Source organism: Anarhichas minor, unplaced genomic scaffold (assembly GCF_050575085.1).
Source record: "Anarhichas minor isolate MPS153535 unplaced genomic scaffold, ASM5057508v1 ptg000010l, whole genome shotgun sequence".
NCBI classification, from domain to species: Eukaryota; Metazoa; Chordata; class Actinopteri; order Perciformes; family Anarhichadidae; genus Anarhichas; species Anarhichas minor.
In genome coordinates this window covers 13,393,071-13,412,827 of record NW_027466456.1, presented here as the reverse complement: position 1 = coordinate 13,412,827, position 19,757 = coordinate 13,393,071, and the positions used below count along the sequence as shown (strand labels likewise).

General features: G+C 41.5%; 1 protein-coding gene and 1 long non-coding RNA gene across 2 annotated transcripts; one reads left to right on the top strand and one right to left on the bottom strand.

Annotated features, from left to right (window-relative positions):
- Positions 1–4,776: 4,776 nt before the first annotated feature.
- mknk2b (MAPK interacting serine/threonine kinase 2b) lies at positions 4,777–17,101 on the top strand. Its single transcript, XM_076088282.1, has 14 exons — positions 4,777–4,902; positions 5,490–5,712; positions 6,058–6,139; positions 6,354–6,455; positions 6,574–6,671; positions 8,965–9,044; positions 9,254–9,327; positions 9,511–9,615; positions 9,772–9,827; positions 10,048–10,143; positions 13,379–13,573; positions 13,708–13,872; positions 13,967–14,007; positions 14,121–17,101. Exons 2-14 carry the CDS (start codon positions 5,662–5,664, stop codon positions 14,392–14,394), a joined length of 1,419 nt encoding a protein of 472 aa, XP_075944397.1. The 5' UTR covers positions 4,777–4,902; positions 5,490–5,661; the 3' UTR covers positions 14,395–17,101.
- Positions 15,826–18,863, bottom strand: LOC142946772 (uncharacterized). Its single transcript, XR_012953136.1, has 2 exons — positions 18,762–18,863; positions 15,826–18,117 (listed from the first exon to the last, which is right to left on the bottom strand). It is a non-coding gene; the product is annotated as an uncharacterized LOC142946772 (long non-coding RNA).
- Between the last annotated feature and the right edge of the window lie 894 nt (positions 18,864–19,757).

The window sequence follows — 19,757 nt, the reverse complement described above, 5'->3', positions numbered from 1 at the left end:
ACCCATATGTGTAAAAAGTATTCTGACCCAAATAACAATAATAGTCCATTACAAGTAAAAGTCCTGCATTCAAAATGTTACTTGAGTAAAAGGTACAGAAGTGTGATCAACATAATTTGCTTAAAGTATTAAAAGTACTCTTTTTGAAGACCAATTTGATTATTTAATATGTAATTCTGCATCTATTTGTTATAAAGTAAATATTCTGATTTCTGATACGACCCAGCCTAACTGACACATAACAATAGAAGAACTACGCAACGTTTTTACTTCAGTAAACGTACCAATACAACAGTGTAAAAATACTCTGTGACAAGTAGAAGTCCTGCATTCAAATATTTATTTGAGCAGATAAGTAGTAGCAGCAAAATGTACTTGAAATACCAAAAGAAGTACTCATGATGCAGGATGGCCCATTTAAGAATAATTTACATCACATTATTGAATTATTATCATCAGTGCTTTGATGTATTCATCACTTAAGTGTTGCAGCTGGTGAAGGTGGAGCTCCTTTTAAATACTTTTACTTTGTATGCTGTTTAATCTATGATAATGCACCAGAATTTATATATTGATAATATTTTATATTTATAATCTGAATCTGCAAATTAACTAGTAATTAAGCTTGTCAAATACAAATGAGATGTATTGGGGTAGAAGTATAAATTAGTATAAAAATGGAACTAGTCAAGGGAATTACAAGAAGCTCACAATTGTACTTAGGAATGTTTAAATGTACTTAGTTACATCCCATCACTGTCAGTAAATTCACAATGATATTTGACACGTTATACAAATGTCAATGAACCAACATGATGTAACTATCTGCCCCAATAACAACCGCTGAAATGACCTCATTGCCTGCTGAAACCTGATCCTCTTACCGGATTGTCCCTCCTCTCTACGTCCTCTCAGAGGAGTCACTTCCTCCAAAACTCCCCTCTCCCTCCCCCCCACTCCCTCTGCTGTGTTTTTCCTCTTCTGGAACATACCAGACTGCTCCAGAAGGGGTTGCAAGACAAGAAGCAAAGTACTGGAAAGAGGCCAAGTACAAAGGGGAGGGGTTACAGGCTGCAACCAATCAGACGGGAGCTTCTCGAACCCTGTCAGGGTTCACACAGTACTGTCTGCCTGTTGTTTTGATGGTGCAGTGTGAACATTTACACGTAGAGAAAAGGGTTTGGGAGACAATGTGACTCAGCAAACGTTGAAATGGGCAACACACCCTTAACGGTTTCGTGGCTTGTGAGTCAGTTGCCTCGTGTAGAGATGCAGCTAGTATAAGGAGGAAGAGTCATCATGATTTTAGGGGCCCACTGCTGAAGACGACGCACAAAAGTCACATTAAGATGAGGACTTATTCAAGTGGGGGACCCGTGGAAAGTATTGGTCCAACCTAAGCCCATGCCCTCTTTAAATAATGAATCATTAATATAGTTTTCTTATGCAGAAATGCCAAACATTTGCTTATGCCAGCGCTCCATGAATCTGCTGATTTTCATTGTCTTGTTCTAAATTCAAAATGTGTCATGGACAAAACAAACTAATTAAAGGTGTCAGCTACTGTCTGATGTCGAACAGGCCAAATTACTTTATTGAGTAGAAATAATTCGAAGATTAACAAACACTTAAAAATAACTCTTAGCTGAGTGTCACAGTGCTCCATTAGTCCTATAGTGCAATAACATCAACGTGTAACATGATGAAAGCCCCCTCTCTCCCTCTGTAGAGATATTTTTACATGACCATAACTTTTCCATCCCTTGTGTGTAACTTTAGTTTCTAAAACAGAGTGCACCAGTGATGATTTATTACATGTAAACTCTAAAACGTTCAGGAATGACCAAACATCTCAGCTGTGTGCGGACTACAAACAGATTTCCGTTAAAAACATTATTCATTTCAAAATGCTGTGTTATGTATGTTTACGTAACAAGACCGCACTTCAAAAAAAAAAAAGCGGTCAAAAGGTTTTCCAGAGCACAACTGGAACAAAGTCGGAATAAAACAAAGGTTGTTGCAAAATCCTTGGTAACTCTTTCTGTGTTAAAGGAGTTCTGCTGAATCAGGGATTCATGTCAGCGCTTGTTACTGTTTACATGAATCATGGATTCATGTCAGTGCTTGTTGTCTTTCTACTGTAATACTTGAAGCAAATACATTTTTTACTAGGGGTTAAGTTTGAGTGTTTTCCAGACTGGAGGCAACTTGTTTCTAAGAATTTTGTTCTCGGAATGGTTCCTAGAACAGGTTCGCCTCAGCAGACTGCGGTGCTGCAGCTTACTGGAGACAACGATGCACCTTATTGTAAGCGTAGAAGACGGTTGGCTGCTTATAGCTCACTCTTTTTGGGCATAGTTTTATTTGGACATGCCAGACATGTGCCTTTCATGAATACATTCGCAGTTAAGACAACATTCTTCTTCACATGCACAGATGCATGTTGCGTGCGTAGCACTGTACTGTTTACAATAGATATACAGGAATGTTTTTGCAACAAATCCTGCTGGTTCAGGCTGAAGTTCATTTCATCAACACATCAATCAAAAATGATTTACAGCCATTAAAGCATGTTTGGTGTAGCTTTTTATGACATGGTCATATAGCTGTAGGCTTCGACTATTTATATGAGGACAGCAGAATTTAGGGGCTAATATTATCACCTTAAACTTAAAGTTTTCTACTACTTAATAGCTTCAAGGTTTCTGACAGTATCACATATATTCTCTAGCTCTCCATTAAAGCTACATGACGATTACACTGAGTGAAGTATTAAAACGCAAGACTCTATATTTGTTATGGCTGCACCATTGTATTCAGATGTGAATATTGTACCGTACTTTTTTCGTCCATGATTTGGTATCTGAGGAACATTTGGGACCTCAGCTGCAGAGTTTAAAACAATTTGAACAATGTTTGTATGCACCGCATAAACTTATGCTGACTGGCCCAAAGAGGATTGCATGATGAAATATCTGCAGAGCAATTTTGAAATGTGTTGCGTTCAGTTGCAGTACTGTACTGGAATGTGAAACACTAACTGTATGAGAATGCTATTCATAAAACACAGTGGAAATGACGCAGATGCACACATTCACTGAGACAGATAACAACAACACAATATATTGGTTGAACAAATGTATCTGAGGTTGTTGCCACCTGAAGTTATGATGGCCGTTCCCTCTTCCTTTTAACCGATAGTGACACAGGCCCGCCCCTTGCACTTGGGATCTTGTTTTCCTACCAAACTGACTACACCATGTGCTCCTAGCTGGGGATAGTCAGCCAACAACTTGCGTAATGTTTGCTACCACTGGGCTTATGTTTTAAGGGTAGAAGGTGAAAGGAGGAGGAGAGGCAGAAAGCCTCGGTCACAAGACAGTTGAGTCCTGAAAACAACCCGTACATGGTTTTAACTTGGAACACCTTTGATAAACAATACATCACCGCTATACAGAGCAGGTATAACAGGACAAGGGATTATGTGCAGTGATAAATAGTTAACAAAACAAATCAAAGAGAACATGCTGTACAGTTTGACAACAAAGCACATGGTACAATAAAGCATTGACACTTCTTGGCATATGATGCAACATGTAGTCATTTTCTGATATCTGTATCTGGACTTAATTGAGGCGGGGATTCTTGGAAAAGAATTATCTAATTAATAAGAGATAACAAAGGGTTTTGCCATCTCATTACTGTGCTTCTGTCAAGTTACCATTGCCTTTTAATCTCATGTCTGTGGCAATATTGCATTGGCATCTCACAATTAGCCGATGGGTGAAGAGAGCACAAGTTTCTACATCATCAGAGTTCTTGGATTTCTTTCATTATCACAACCATGTGACAGCATCTTCACCCTCGTCTGAACAGCCTCCCAATGGCTCCAAACGTGCTTTGTCTGCCTTGTCACACTTCACAAAAGGTGTGTTTGTTTGTTGCGCAAATAGAGACTTAAGATCTATCAAAGTTAGTCTGATATATACAAATATTGGAGATTAATTTCCAGTTGCAACCAGTAATCAGTACAATCCAGTATTATAATATAACTGACAGGAGTCATTCTCCCTGCATTGTGAGAACTTTTGATACTGGTTCATGTTGTACTTCATAAAAATGTATAGTGCAAGACTTTTACTTGTAGAGACGTATTTTTCATTGTTTATATATTTAATGCAACAAAAAGCTGTTCTTTCATCATTCTAGCTCCTTAACTTTAGCTCCTATGTAACGTGGCCTTGACGTCCAGTGCAGCCAGTACAGCAGCACAAAGTTATTATGACTAAATTTAAACTGGTGTAACTGGTCTGTCTCTCTCCACCTTAATTGAGATGTCTTTAGTCGGTACATACATGGGTGCTGACCGTGTTGATGTGCACGTACACGCCGTTTCTTTCCCTTATACATCCTATGCTGAGGTTCCCAGAACGGAACAGAGCTCACTGGCTGGGTCCCATTTCGTGTGTATTACCATCTTTGTTTCCCAGACCTTTTCCTGATTTACGGTCAGATATTCGCCCAAGTTTAAATTAAACTACTTAAATTACCTACTTTATGAAGTTATTTCTTATTGTATGACTTCTGTACCACGTTGAGCAGCTATTTATGCTTCTTACCTCGAAAAGAGGTAAAATTATTGCAGAAAAACGAAATGGTACGCAGCCACCATATCCGTTTCCAGAAAGCACGTGACGCTGCCATTCTGTTGATGCGGTCCTGCGGAGGGAGGAGACTAGGAGGAGTCAGCAGGGAGGTTATAAAAACACCTCCGCTGTTACTTCTTTACCACCTTCCACGCGCTTACTATCAGGCCGATCCCCCCTCGACCGTCCTCTGCGGCTTGTGAAGCAGCGGGTCAAACAACGACGCTAACACTGGAGCTATAAAATTAACAACGGGGTGAGTAAACAAAACATTTTTTTTTTTTGTAGAGCAGTTATTAATTGTGTCACTTGTTTTTCAAAATGTCAAATATAACAGTTCTTCTCGCAACACTACAGTGACGTCACAGTATTAATGGTCACTAACATTTGTTAACTGACGGTCAAGTTAAATCTGTCACTACTTGGAAGTGTCGCGAGCGTGTTAAATGTTATCTAAACGGCTGCAGCGGCCTTCCTGCGGCTGTTGAAGCAGATGCTACCATCATTGTTACACTAAAAACAGCGTGGCTTTCCGATATATTTGCTTATCTTACCCACACTTTAGTATTGTAATGAGTGGTATCTTGCATCATCTCAACTTGGCTTATTTAAATGTCTGTAACCAGTTTAACGGTTACGCTAAACATGGGTTCCACTGTAATGGTAGCTAGCTAGCTGTTGCTGTTATTGCACTCTGTTTTTATTGTGATGAATATCAGCTAACGTTAGTCTGCCGTGGTCAGGTTTAGTATGCTAAGCATGTATTTAAACTCTGTTATCCGAGTGCTCTGTTCTGGTGATGTGGTTGTAACGCTGCGGTGTGTTTTTGTGTATCGTGCTCAGGGCTCCCGTATAAAACGCCGCAGCAACCGGACCAGACAGTGCAGTGTGACCACTTGCGACTCTCTCTGAAACGACTTTCTGTTTTTGGAGAAGTGTAAATTGGTATAACCAAAAAAAAACACTGCCGCCGCATATCTGCCAAAAACACCCCCCATCCAAAATCGAAGCAAATATGGTGCAAAATAAGATCGCCGAAGTCACTGGATTCCACCGCTCTTTCAAGGTGAGTTTGAGAATAGTTGAGGATGAAAAAGCAGAGCTGCTATCATCTTGCCTCTTGGGAACTCTCTATAATCAGAGCACATCTAAACCTCACCTCGCTATATATAAACACATCTGTCGCTCTCCCATGTCTTATGGCCGATGAATATGCTTGTGTGGCCTGGTCGCATGTTCAGTAAAGTGTGACATCACTTGGCAATACTTGTTTAAAAAGTATCGGCTCTTTTCCTGTTTTGAGTCAACTTCCAGTTTAAGGATGAGAGGTAACAAAGGCTCTTATCAGTTAGGACTAATTATTGATAAGTTTGCGTACTTTAACAAGCACATATTTTTCATTATTTTCTAGGGCCAAAATCCCTTTGAATCTGACGACTTCACCAAAAATGGATCCCATCTTATGGATTCATTTAATTTTGATCCAAGACATGGTGAGTATTTTAACTTAAGTGTTTCTATAACTTGTCTTTTCTGTGAAGATTGTCAATGTTATCAACAATGCTTTAGTTGCAATAATTACCCAGCTCATTCCTTTACTTTCAACACTGTTACATTTTGTTTTCCCTTTTGGTGTGTTCTTTGAGTTTTTATGTTTGGGTTGTTTTTCACTAGCACATGATAATTTAGGCACTCCTATTTCGACAGACATGCCCTCCAGCCAGCCTATCGACATCCCCGATGCCAAGAAGAGAAACAAGAAGAAAAAGCGTTGCAGGGCAACGGACAGTTTCTCTGGACGGTTCGAGGGTAAAAGCTTTTATTTCCAGTATCATTATGCAGAAAAATAACTCTTCAGAAATCATTGTATGGTGCACATTGAGAGATTCTGCTCAGTATTTTCCTAACATGTGAAACTCTGCTCCAGATGTCTACAGGCTGCATGAAGAGTTACTAGGCGAGGGGGCTTATGCCAGAGTGCAAACATGCTTCAACCTCATGACCAACAAAGAGTATGCTGTCAAGGTAAGAAAGCAGTCATTCTAACACACTTAAATGCATGACCGTGTTGTGTTTGAAAAACATTAGCATGATGCATGCCGTCTTCATTCCTGCAAGTCGGTGCTTCTGTCTCACGAGTCTGTGAATGTCGTCGTTGCCACATAGCACTCGCCTGTTGTCTGTAAGGGGTACCATGGCTAGTGATCAATATAGGGACGTTACATTTCTAAGACTGCGCTTCGTTAAATTTTAGATGAGAGTAGAAAGAAGAGCTAAGTGTAGTAAAACCCTACTGCGGGATGCGTGTCATTGTGTCCATGTTTACTTGTTTTCTCTGGTCATTCTTTAGAAGTCTTGTTGCGGATTAGGATATTTATTTTTCTTAGTTCAGCTTTCTAAAGTGGATGTCTGCAGGCTCTCATCTGTGTTGTGCTACTGCGGCTTTCTTTCTTTTCTCTTTTTTTCTTTTTTCTCTGAGTAGTTGCTGTTAGACACTTCCCCCCTCAATGTTTTTACAGATGGCCAGCCTATCACAGAGCTGGGAGGAATACACCCACCCCTTTTTCTCTTTACTGTCATTGCCTACAGAGGACGCTCGTTGTGAGAACATAATGTACTGGTTACTTTGCAAAAACAAAACCCACATAGAGCGGAAGGAGGGGCGCTGAGTGAGGGCTGTGACCCAGGGTGTTTATACTGCTTTGTTCTTTTTGCTCGGTACAGTTTTTTTTGCGTCAATGGACTTGTGAATACACGACTTGACTCCTGCGGACTTCCTCTTTTCCGCTTTATATCTATCTATCTATCTATCTATCTCTATTTGCAGTTAAATTCTGTCAAAGTTTGAGAAGAGGTGTTGACAGGTCAAGGCTGGTTCCCCATAAGACAAGTGTCCATGTCATACCAATTAATATTTCAGAGGAATCTGAGCACGGGTTCTGACATGCGACTATGATCTGTTAGTGTTTACCCGGGGATGGTTTGGTAGATCCCTTGGGACTTTGCAGTTCTGGGGGAGGAGGCTGTTATTGGAGGTCATTTAGGAGTCTGAGGGGGCTGCTGCCAGATGTCCCGTCTCTCCCCTCCCCCTCCAGACTGGGGTGAGTTGTATGTGTGGGCTCCCTGTGTTGCAATTGCAACAAAAGCCTCAGCGCACCAAGGGTGAGTCGAGGCCTGTACAGTGTGTCTATCTGAAGCTCTTTTTTGCACACAAATCCTTCTCCTTAAAGGTATTAGTTCCCGACCCGTGGTTGGTGATTGAACATGCAGCATGACTCAGTGGGGCCTTGGTTTGCAGCAGCTTGTTGTGAGCTTTTATTTGGAAAAAGTCATAAATCTAGTACTTCTCTAATAACCGACTACCCACTTATCATGTTGATAATTGCATTTGTCAGCTATGTTGTGCAGTTTCTTCTTTATCTGCGTGCCATTATCAGCGCGCTGATTGGGGGGCCGTTTGTGCTGCTGACTCAGACTGGAACAGTGCTGAGGCTTTGGGCTGCTCACAGGCCTCTCGTCTGTCTATTAATCCTAGACACACACTGCAACTCTGGCCCCACTGGGCTTCAATAGCAGCTGTAATCCAGCTACCAGGAAGAGAAACAGGCACAGACTCCCAAGCAGACAATAACTAACTAGGGCTGGAAAATTCAGAGTTTTTGCTTTGGTGTCAGCAGTCTATCTTTCTGTCTCTCTTGGCAGGGCATCGTGCAGCTGGTGGCCCCATGGGGGTTTAGTTCAAGGCAGCACAAAGTTATATTTAGTGATAATTTTTTGTTTATCCTAAATAGTTTTGGATTGGCCTATGAGATGTTTCAAAGAACACGCATGGCTCCTTAAGAGCACTTAGGATTTAAATATAGGTCACAGATGAAGGGCTAAATATAGAGATGCTGTGGCTTGTTAACGTTCTCATTCTGTTGTCTCTGCTTTGGCAGGCAGTACTGGAAGTAGGTTAAACTGTCTTTAGAACTGTGTCACAGGTTGGGATGAAGGTAGGAATGCAGTGAAGTGCTGGACTGGTCTGGAAGGAAACTAGCTCCAGAGCTCGGTATATGAAATGTATACCCTGTGCTATACAGTAAACGCAACCACGGGTGGAGTTTTGTGGTGCAGCGCGAGTGGATGGCCTTCACCAACAGGAAATAAAATTCCTGTATGCATGTGTACATTGAACATATCGAGCCTTATTGGTGCGTCTCTACATTTTTCACAGTTGTGATCATCCTACTGCTGTGAAAAATATGGAAGTCAGACTCATTTTTTTTTTCTGTAGAGTATATTTGGATAAAATGACTGAACTTAAGTTCTGTTACAGATCATAGAGAAGAGACCGGGTCACAGCCGCAGCCGTGTCTTCCGTGAGGTTGAGATGCTCTATCAGTGCCAGGGCCACAGGTAATGTCCTTTAGTCATGACCAGCTAAAGTAATGCCAACTGATGAATGTATGGAGACAGCGCCACAGACTCACTGACGGACCCGATTTGTGCTGAATCTTATTCAGTTGAAGCCTCGTAGCCCTCTTACTCCATAGTGTATAAATCAACTTAAATGCTCTCAAGATGACTGTTGTTAGTGGCTCATAGTGCTCTCTTCTATTCTGTAGCAATATCCTGGAGCTGGTGGAGTTCTTTGAAGAGGAAGACAAATTCTACCTGGTGTTTGAAAAGCTTCGAGGAGGTTTGTAAATTATAGCTGCTGCAGGATGCCTGCATCCGATCTTTGTTTGTTTCTAAACATCACCTTAATGGACGTGTCAGTCTCTAGTCTGTAGACGGTTGTTTGTGTGGAAAAGCATTCATTCTCTTTTTTTTACTTGCAAATAGAGCTGATATGCTCATTTTTTTATTTTGCCCCTATCAGGGTCGATCTTGGCACATATTCACAAGAGACGACACTTCAGTGAGCAGGAATCCAGTGTGGTTGTGCAGGACATCGCCAGCGCTCTAGATTTCCTGCATAACAAGGGTAAGACCACTTGTACAAAATGGCGAGACTGGCTTTAATACTGTAGTTGCAGAACATTTTCACACAAGGCCTCATTTGTTGACATTGAGGGAAAAAAAGCTTGCTTGTTTTAAAACTGGCTTTCCTGTCTTTTTTTTTTTTTATTTATTTTTTTAGGAATGGCACATAGAGACCTGAAACCTGAAAACATTCTCTGTAAGAGTGCGGACAAGGTGAGTTTACTACAAACATGTTGGAGCTCAATTAGTTCAAAAGGCAACTAATAAGATAACTACATAAGTAAGGTGCTCTAAAATGATGATGTGAGCCCTAGTAATGATCAATGGCAGTACAGATCTTTGGCCCCACAAGTAGATATTCTACACAAAATGCAGTGAATTTATCGAAATGTAGATTAAACGTAATGATTCTGAACTTGTATCTCTCTATCAGATTTCCCCGGTCAAGATCTGTGACTTTGACCTGGGCAGTGGGATCAAGCTGAACAGCGACAGCTCACCCATCTCCACCCCCGAGCTCCTCACTCCGGTAAGTCCACCTGCATATTGTGCTGGTTTTGTTTGCCAAACCGTTTGGAGCACTTTTATAAATGGGAACAGGACAGTGCTGTGTAAGGGAAATGCATGCCAACAATGTACAAGTACAGCTAAGACGGTAGATCCGGGTTGTAAAACAATGCTTTTATCATGTCCTACTGGCTGCTTGCCTATTGGGCAATCCTGAATGGCGTCAACTGCAAGGCAGCTCACTGATTGGGAGAGGGAAAGTGTTGTGTTGTGAGGTTACGGTAGTTCAGTGTTGGACGCTTTATCTCAATTGTGATGGATTGCCTCCTGATTGTCCCAATCTGGCAGCTTTTACCTTTCAGTTTACTTCCCTTATCATGCTAAGTATCAGCAACGCTGGGGTAGCTATCCCTCAGTTAAATGTCAACATCCTATTGCTTATCAGTTGCAAATATTGAGGCCCATGAGTTTAGGTGGTATGATTGTTGAGCTCTTCCTGCTGTCGTCGCAACAAAAAGCACTGCCCAGAAAAGTTCTGACCCTTGTGAACTCTGAGGGGAATGGTGAAGTTGAACTGGCAACTTTTCTATGTGTCATCACACACAAGCACCATCTGGGGGGGGGGGGGGGGGGGCTGGATAGATTGACCAGAGCAGGTGAAGGATAGCAGTTTAGCCTGCAGGAATGTACGGGTGGGTTAGGGGTTTTCTACACTGGTAACTTGATCTTCCTTTAGCAGAACTAATGGATAGAGCCCGTCCCTGGACTATTTGCTGGGAGATAGTTTTGGAGCCCAAGAGGCTTCATGTGTTCAGTCTACACAGACTTCAACGTCGGGCCTGAATGATCTTGTGTGTGTTTAGTGCAGAAGGGTGCACCTATTTATTTGATGTGGATTGCTTCTTTACTATTTTATCCTTCAGTTTTGTTGACCATAACCACAAGAAAATATTTCAGTGGAAGAAAAGTCGAGGACTGAGCACAATGTGATAGCCTTGAAAGCTGCAGGAAACGCATTGTGACTCTTACAAGGCCGTGTCCTGTGGTATGAAGTTGCAATGAAACCAAAACACACCGAACTCTCCCTGTGGTATGAGAGAAAAACATCCACCCTCTCTTTCTGCTTAGTCTCCGCCCAGTGGCCCCAACCACGCTTGTGCTTGTCTGCGCTTTCTTTATGGTCTTTATACAAAGGCTGTGCATAAGGAATGTTCTAGAAACATTAGTCTCCCCCCCCCTATACCTAGCAACTGAGATGTGATTGGCTGGACCAGTGGGAGGGGGAGGGTAACTGGGAGGGACAAATGCTAGTCTGCTCATGCGCTCTAGCTCGTTTTCTATGCCCTGATCACAGGAACAATGTTATCTGATTTTCATCTCACTATTGCCACATTCCTACAGTTGCTGTTGCACAACAGCTTTCCATTTATTGCTTATGTTCCTGATCAAAGTGAATGTGTTAAATCAACTAATGTAAAAATGTAGCCGTTTACTCTGGATGTGTGCTATCTTGTACAATGAGGACACGGGGAAAGAAAAGAGGGATCATTTCTAGGAAAAAGCTAATTTTAGTTTACTGGGAGCTCTGCACACGACTGTCTGCTCGCCAAGAAATGAATCTGACTGTACAAATGCCAACGCTCATGTGCAGCAGTAGGGAAATGGGCTGACCTGCAACATGAAGACACTACACACAAGCTGCTTAGAGTTAAAAGAAATCAAGAGACTGCCTCTGTTGTTATCACAGATTTAAGTGCAGCTGCATGACGACAGAACGGGTCTTTTTCCTGTAAGCCTCACCAGATAATCCTGTAGTTTACAAACAGCTGAGGCGCGTGGTGTCAGTGTGGCCTGACTAGTCACATGGTTTTAGGAAAGCCCCAGGTTGCGATGCCAACGAATCATGTGGCGGCAGCTGATTAGCAACTATCTGCATGAAAGTTTGAGGAGGATGTGACTGATGAAAGTTCAGAAGGTGCTTGCCGCACAAGGACAAATGTTAGATTGCTGTTATTGCCCCAGCTTCAGCTCTTATTACTGGCAGTCCTAGACTGGCTATCTTTGCCTTTTATCTGACTTGTCTATTTGATTTTGATGGCTTTGAAACAAGATTAGCCACGATTGCTGTTTTTCTTTGTTTAGCACAGCTATCACATTGCCTTTCAGTTGTGGGGCACCTTGATAGGCAAAACTATTATTTTGTGCCCGTGTCTTTTATTTCTGTGGCAGCTGCATTTGGCCTGAATCTTGGAGTCTTGTCTATGGGGGCAGTCGCCCCAGACATAATGATGTTGATGGTGGAAACGTGGGGGTTGGGTTTTTTTTTTCTCTCCGACAGAAGCAGCTTTGTCTGAGACGAGATTCCTGTGCAGCAAATTTCATTACATAAGGGTCCAGAGAGGTGGAGGAGGAGTTGGGAGACAGCTGGGATATGGTAGTGGGACACAATAGATGCCTGCTCACCCACAGAGGGAAGGAAGGAAGGATATATAGGCCAGGATGACAAAGGATTAGCAGGTTCTCAGAATTTATACTAGTTGTCTATATTTAGGACATCCTCTAGAAATCTCAAAGAATCCAAACTCTTGACGTAAGACATCTTTGAATGAATATAAATGTGATCGTTGGTAGATGGTTAATAATATAAGGCAACAAGGACATATGCGTCCTGCTCAACTAGAGATCTGCTCCCTTTTTCTGTTCCTAAAGTATTAAAACAGCATTTGGTGTTTGTCTCTAAGTTGTGTAAGCTCAGTCTCTGGCTCCGGAGGACAACCAATCCTCTTTGCCCTGCTCAGTGTTTGGCCTAATTTCTTTCTTAGCTACATAACAAGGTACCGCCAGAGTTGAGCCAACCCTTGCCCTCAGGCTATTCTGCCTGGCTTGTGTACAGCTGGATGGTCAAAGCAGTGAGTCACTGCTGCTGCCTGTGCACACTAACCTGCTTCACTGTAGCGTAGCTCTCGCTTACTCTACTCTTGATATGTAACTGTACACGGTGTTCATGCTCAGGTGTCCTTTAACACATTGAGAAAAGCTGTATAGCACAATTTAAATGAATCCACTACTGCACATAAGCATGTGACTGTCACATAGGCGGCCCCCTCCCACCACACAGCCCAAGAGAAGCTTTGACACTTGCAACCACGAGGTATCAGCTGAACGAAGGAATGTGCCCGCAGGCCCTGCTATAGTTGCAGCTTTCTGCTTTTTGCCGTCCCTGTGGCTAACAAACTTGTCTCTTGTTTTTGTTTCAGTGTGGCTCAGCAGAGTACATGGCGCCTGAGGTGGTGGAGGCCTTCAGTGAGGAGGCCACAATTTACGACAAGCGCTGTGACCTGTGGAGCCTCGGAGTCATCCTCTACATCATGCTCAGTGGCTATCCACCCTTTGTGGGCCGCTGTGGAGGGGGCTGTGGCTGGGAATTAGGAGAGCCCTGCCACACCTGCCAGGTAAGAACTTGACACAATAATTCAGCCCTCAGTTTTCAGACGTCCTTTATCGGACATTAGCGTAACTTAAACAACGCATCTTCTCCATCCAGGTTAAAGTAACTGATGGTACATGTTTTAATGTCCATTTCTAGAACACACTGTTTGAGAGTATCCAGGAAGGAAAATACGAGTTTCCGGAGAAAGACTGGGCTCACATCTCCTCAAGTGCCAAAGACCTAATATCCAAACTTCTGGTTCGGGATGCCAAAAACCGCCTCAGTGCCAGCCAGGTGCTGCAGCACCCCTGGGTCCAGGGGGTAAGTTGAAAATCATCTTCTGCATGTCTCTCACAGACCCTTTATGTTTAGGGTTAGTAGGCACTGATTTAACTTTTTGTTTTATTTTATTCAGGGTGCACTTGACACTTTATCAACATCCTTCATGCATCAAAGGTGAGAAAACATTGGTTACAGCTGCAACAGACTGTATCCCTTTTACATGCTTGACCTAAAATATTTGAACCATGTAACTTTAATAACTATTTTTGTGTCTGATCTTCCATTAGAACCAGCCATGCCAGGGATCTGACATTCTTTGCTGACAAGGCCATGGCTGTGAACCGGCAGCTGGCTGAACAAGACGGCATAGAAGACCAGCAGCAGCAGGACGTCCAGTTTGTTGTCACCGCTTCTGGCTCCTCTATGCGCCTCTCTCTCCTTTCCAACTCCAAGCTGGCCAGGCGCAGGGAGCAACACAGCCAGCTCAAGGAAGGGCCCGTCTCCGCTGCAGAGCTCCGTCAGCTCTTGGCCCCTCTCGTTATTGTGGGAGACTGTGCCTGAAGTTCCTCAATCGTGACCTCCGACCTTCCGTTAAGATTCAAGTCCAGATCTAAGACTACCCTGAGACTCTTTCTCCCCAATCCTGGCCACCCTCTCTAACTCTAGCTGGCCTTGGTTCCTCTGCCATTCAGGCTCTCTTGCCTTGCTGTAAAGGGAGATGCTGCTTGCAGCCCTTCTTCTAAATGCCTTCTGCAGCACTTTTGAAGCACATCAGCCCAGGGCCTGCGTATAGCAAACACACACACACACGTGCATGTGAAGGTTGGGGAGGAGGGCCAGTTCATGATTTGGGAGAGAGAAGAGTTTAAGTTGTGTTCTATTTTTTTTTTTTCATAAAACTCAATTCAGGAGACTTATCTTCGAAACTAAGCTCAGACACCAAAGGACAACCTGTTGTGCTGCTCCCGTGTTACAACTGGATCCACTGTGAATTACATTATCTGGAATGTTTTCTTTGCCTGTATGTGTATGCAATGTCCCATCTGCACATAGGTACAAGCTTATATGCAATATGCCGAGATGAAGGCTGTTCCTGTCTCGAAAGGGATTCGGTATAAGGGGTAGAGAGGGCTGTAAGCCAATGCTGTCCGTGCCTGGTGCGGTCCATTAACATGGCTGGGGACTTCAAAGCTTTCTGTCTCCGTTTAAGATAAATTCCTCCACGGGCTCAGCCTCCTCTTTAAATGTCTGAGGTAAAACACGCACTCATCTAGCTTGGTGGCCACGCACTTAATGCCCCGAGAGCAAAGTGTCTGTACCCGTTCATACGGTTTAAAAACATGAACATACAGGCCAAATTATCTGTGGCTACATCTTTCAGTGTTTGAGACCATCAGTCAAGTTCAATGGTATTGAATGAAGCTATTTTACTTGTATGCATGGCCACCCCAAAACTAGACTTCTGAGCTAGCTCTGAAGCATATCTGCTATGTTGGTAAAAGTTTGATGTTAAATGGCTTGGCAAGTGAAATTGGGTCTGTTCATTGTAGAGTTCATGAAATGTCCCCCTGCCACCACCAGAAGTTTTTTTTTTTTTTGGTTTTTTGTTTTTTGTGTTTTTTGTTTCTACAAATCAATTGATGCATTAGATTTAACCTTGCATATTTTTGACAGTAAAGGTTAGAACTCCTTTCAGGGGTTTGAAAAGCTCATTTTGGCCAATGCGACTCGTGTAATTTCTTGACCATTATCCCCCCCCCCCCCCCCCAAAAGGCTCACCAGTCTTTTTTTTTTTTTTTTTGTTTTTTGAGACGCCCCTCTCATTTACAAAATAAGATGAGATTTTTCAAAAAAGGAAACATTCCACAAAACTAAACTAAAAAAAAAAAAAGTTTTCCATACATGTAGCTGTACTAAGTTTACTTTATTTTTCAGGTTTGAAAACTCCATCTCATTGTGCCACACTGATTTTATTGTATGGCTGTTAAGCTCTTTATTTTCTATATGATTTTTATGCAGGTTCAGGTGAAACACCGGATGTTTTCCTTGTTTCTAAACTTTCAGAGTATGTGGTGATATGGAGTTTGTTAAGTTGATCTGGAGCGTTCATGCCCAGTGAAGGCAAGTTTTTAAATTTCTTTTTTTTTTTTTTATGTGCAAGAGTTGGCAATAATCTCTTTATATATATATATATATTTTTTTTTTTAATTCAGATTAAGTTAAAGCTCATTCTGTGATGGACTGGTGAGGTCTCGCAGCACTGTAGCCAGTTCACCAAAGAGGGTTAAAGTCATGACGTTGAACATGTGATCGTCACCTAGCAGTGAGAAGTGGAGACTTCTGATTGTCCATGTCCTCTTACCAGCAATGCAGCGACGGTACTCTGGAAACTGCTCTCTTGGTGTCAATATGCTGATAATGGGACACTGTAATAGTTCTAAAAACCTTTCCACAGATGCATTGATATGGGGGTTTTATGTCTTATAATAAGACTTACTTGAATTTGTGTATGCAGCTGTTTCTTCTCCATTTGGGAAACTACTTTGCTATCAGTAATCTGAAAGCGCTAAACTGGTGATCAAGGCAATCTTGGGGTTTTGAAAACACCTATACAGTTCAGTATTCTGCCTTTTTCTCCCTGTTGAGCATCACACAAGTTAGTCCCTACTTTTTTGATAGGTTGGATACTCAAACGCACAGATTTTGGCCGTACTCTGTAATATCCTGAATGGTTTATAAGAGTTTTCTTGGTCATGACCATTTCTACGTTTGTTGAATGGCAGTAGCTTTTTGGACTGCCTCTTATTGGGGGGGGGGGGACAAAGTTATATCCTTAAGCCTTGCAATTTTTATATTGTACGTTTTGAAGTAAGGAAGTGTTAAAATCCATTCATTCAAATGGACAGCCCATCATCCACCTCTCCACGATTTGAATGTAGCCCACAGGCAAAAGCATTTCCAATCCAGCAACATTGATCAAATGTTTTATAAGTGGTTCATTTCATGAACATGGTGTGGGGCCATTCTGTCAATTCTTTATTTGTAATGCAGAGTGGAGATTTTAACACTGTCCGAATCACCCCAATCCCATTGTGTTCATGGGAAGAAATTTTAAATACAAAAAATATTTTTGATTTAAAATAAGCACTTTACTGTACCATGTGAATGATTGCAGTTCACTCAAGGCAACATTTGACAGTTGCTACAGAATTTTGTATTGTTTTTCTAAAAAAAAAAAAAAAAATGCAATAAAATGCTTGAAACTAAACATTGTACTGTCTTTTTAAAAGGGCTGAAGTGACAACTTTGTTTGAGCTCTCCTGTATCACTAGTTTCATATTAACAGTCTTATCTAGTGGCCAAGGTTGAGGCCGTTTCATCCGATTCTGTAAATCTAATCGGGAACACTCCCCGATATCTGAGCCGACTGTCAAACATGTCCTTGGCTGTTGGTAAATATGAGCTCAGTTGTCTGCTCACGCACTCTGAAATGTGAAGGTGGTTTCACCTTGTTAATTATGAGCTGAGCTGGGGGGGGGGCAGAGCTGTTCACAGCTGCACAGGCCTGATCTGATGCAACCTGCTGCAAGAGCTGCAGCTCCAGTGTGCCACCTCATGATCTGCCTGGAAATACACGACTTCTGCTGAATCGGCTAAAAACCCAGTGTGTCGTTTCAACACTGCTTAAAGTCAGGATCTGCTTTCCTGTGGTTAAAATTCAGCTGTATCAACTACAATGTTATTTTAAGTAGATAAACAAGGGGTTGGTTGGTCAACATTTAAGTGAATGAGCAATTTAAAGCAATGACCATCAGGAAAGCAATCACCAATATGCGTGTTCTTGATCAATTAGGGGTTATGTATTAGTTATACTGTGTCTTTTACTTATTTATTAATTCAGCTTTTAGTCTATTCATTCTAGAAAAATAAAACTCAGAAATATGCACTTTAAAATCAAATGAAAACATAGCAAATCCTCACACTTGGCATTTGTTTGATTAAATTATTTAACAATTAAAACAATACTTTCAGTTCAACCATCAGTGTATTTTACCACAGTGAACACGTTGATATTTTAGGTGTCATTACATATTTACAGATAAGACACCCTGCCGATTGCATAACTTCTATTTCAACATTGCAAACGTCAGAAGGCAGGAGGAAATGAAATGATGCAACTGTAGAGGATTTTTTGTACAAGCACCAGAGGACATGAGCGATGGGCTGAGTGACTTCACGCGCGTTTGTCTCCCTCCAGCGGAGACTTCCCACAGATGCGACACACTGCAAAGAGTACAATTCAAAGAACATTCTTTGGTGTTTGGTTATAATTAACAATTTTATGTGAGATTCAATTCTCAGATCTGAAGACGGTCATGCGCTGCGTGTACGAAGACAGTTATTTATAAAATAGAGCTCTTCACTGACTTAGTGCTGTTTGAAATTCTAAATCATTCGTGTATAATTTGGTACATATCGTGATGCGTTTTTACATTTTTAACTACATTTGGTTTTACTCCTGATCTCCTTTTTAAGTTATCACTGATGTAAGAAAAGTGCTAAACAAAATTAGATATACTAATACAATCCCAGCAACAGGAAAAGTTAAAGTTAGCACTTTTTTTTTTTAAAAGGAAAGAAATAGTCAGGCTGGACGCTAGTATTACTTTAATTTAGTCTCGGTTTTAGCTAAATATGACCAAATATTTTTCAGGAATAGTTGACAGTTCAGCAGCTGCTTCATTGTCTGAGAGGATGCTTTGCTCAACGTGTACCAATGCCTCAAGTAGAACGGTCAGTGTGAGTTTACAGTCTCAGTGGTAGCTTTAATGTCTGTAAACTTCACCCGGTTAAATTATTAAATTCTTCTGATGCCACACCGTCTGGCAATGACCAGAACAGCGTGAAGTATAAGCGTTGCAGTTTACCTGGTTTTCCTTTTCATCTCGTCATGCCTGAGAGAAACAGTACAGTGTTCCCGCACTGAGGTTGATTACGATAAACACTGTTTAATATAAGCGTCACTTTAAGCTGCTAACATGCCTGCAACAGGATGTTCTCACAGCAGACACTCTTACACAGCAGGAAAGACACGGGTGTCACTAACGATGGCTCCCTTATGTTCAAGTGTGCCAGTAAGTGAGCCGGTCTGAAGTCTCATTAAATATATCATTTACACCTGTGGTTTTCCTAATATGTGACACGTCAACGTTAGAAGATTTTTAATTAAATGAACCCTGTGTTTTAAGTAATGGATTGCCAGGGTTTTCTGTTTTCTTATCATTCTGTCTGCTTCTACATTTGAGATTGAAACTTCCAACAGTACAACATTCAGCTAAATGCACAGATGTATTCAGTCTTTTAACCATTTGATACTAAATTCTCTTTTTATTTATTTTTCATACTAGGCTACTTCCCACAAATGAAACAGTGATATCAGAAGTTGGGCTGAACAATCAAAAAAGATCTTATTGAAATTATTTTTGACTGATTTGAGGGAGTGATAATTCCCCAGGACATCTCTGCAGCGAGAGCATTTTTACTAAATTTAAAAAATGTAATTATTGCACTACTAGCAGCAAAAAAAAAGCAGAGATACACCACTATTATCCAAAAGACCAAACTTATACATCAGAGGATTATAAAAAAGATAGTTATGAGTGCAATCATTTGAGATATTTCTTATTTATAAACAATTTAACAAGAGTTGAAAATAGCAATATGTGGTATACCATTCAGTACTTCTTTGTGTAAATGTGTCTCCATTAAAAGATAAACATTTAACTATCCAATTGATGCTCTCATACAAAATACAACTTCCCTGAGGTGTTTGTGGAGTTGACTTTTGAAGACAAGAGTTCACTGTGAGAGAGGGCCGATCATTACATCACTGATTACCTGCACACCTGAGAGTCATGATGATC

Excerpts from the sequence above, each read along its gene's own strand:
- mknk2b (XM_076088282.1), top strand. The coding sequence starts at position 5,662 with ATGGTGCAAAATAAGATCGCCGAAGTCACTGGATTCCACCGCTCTTTC. Across the intron at positions 5,713-6,057 it reads GATTCCACCGCTCTTTCAAG|GGCCAAAATCCCTTTGAATC; the intron begins GTGAGTTTGAGA and ends ATTATTTTCTAG. Across the intron at positions 6,672-8,964 it reads ACAAAGAGTATGCTGTCAAG|ATCATAGAGAAGAGACCGGG; the intron begins GTAAGAAAGCAG and ends GTTCTGTTACAG.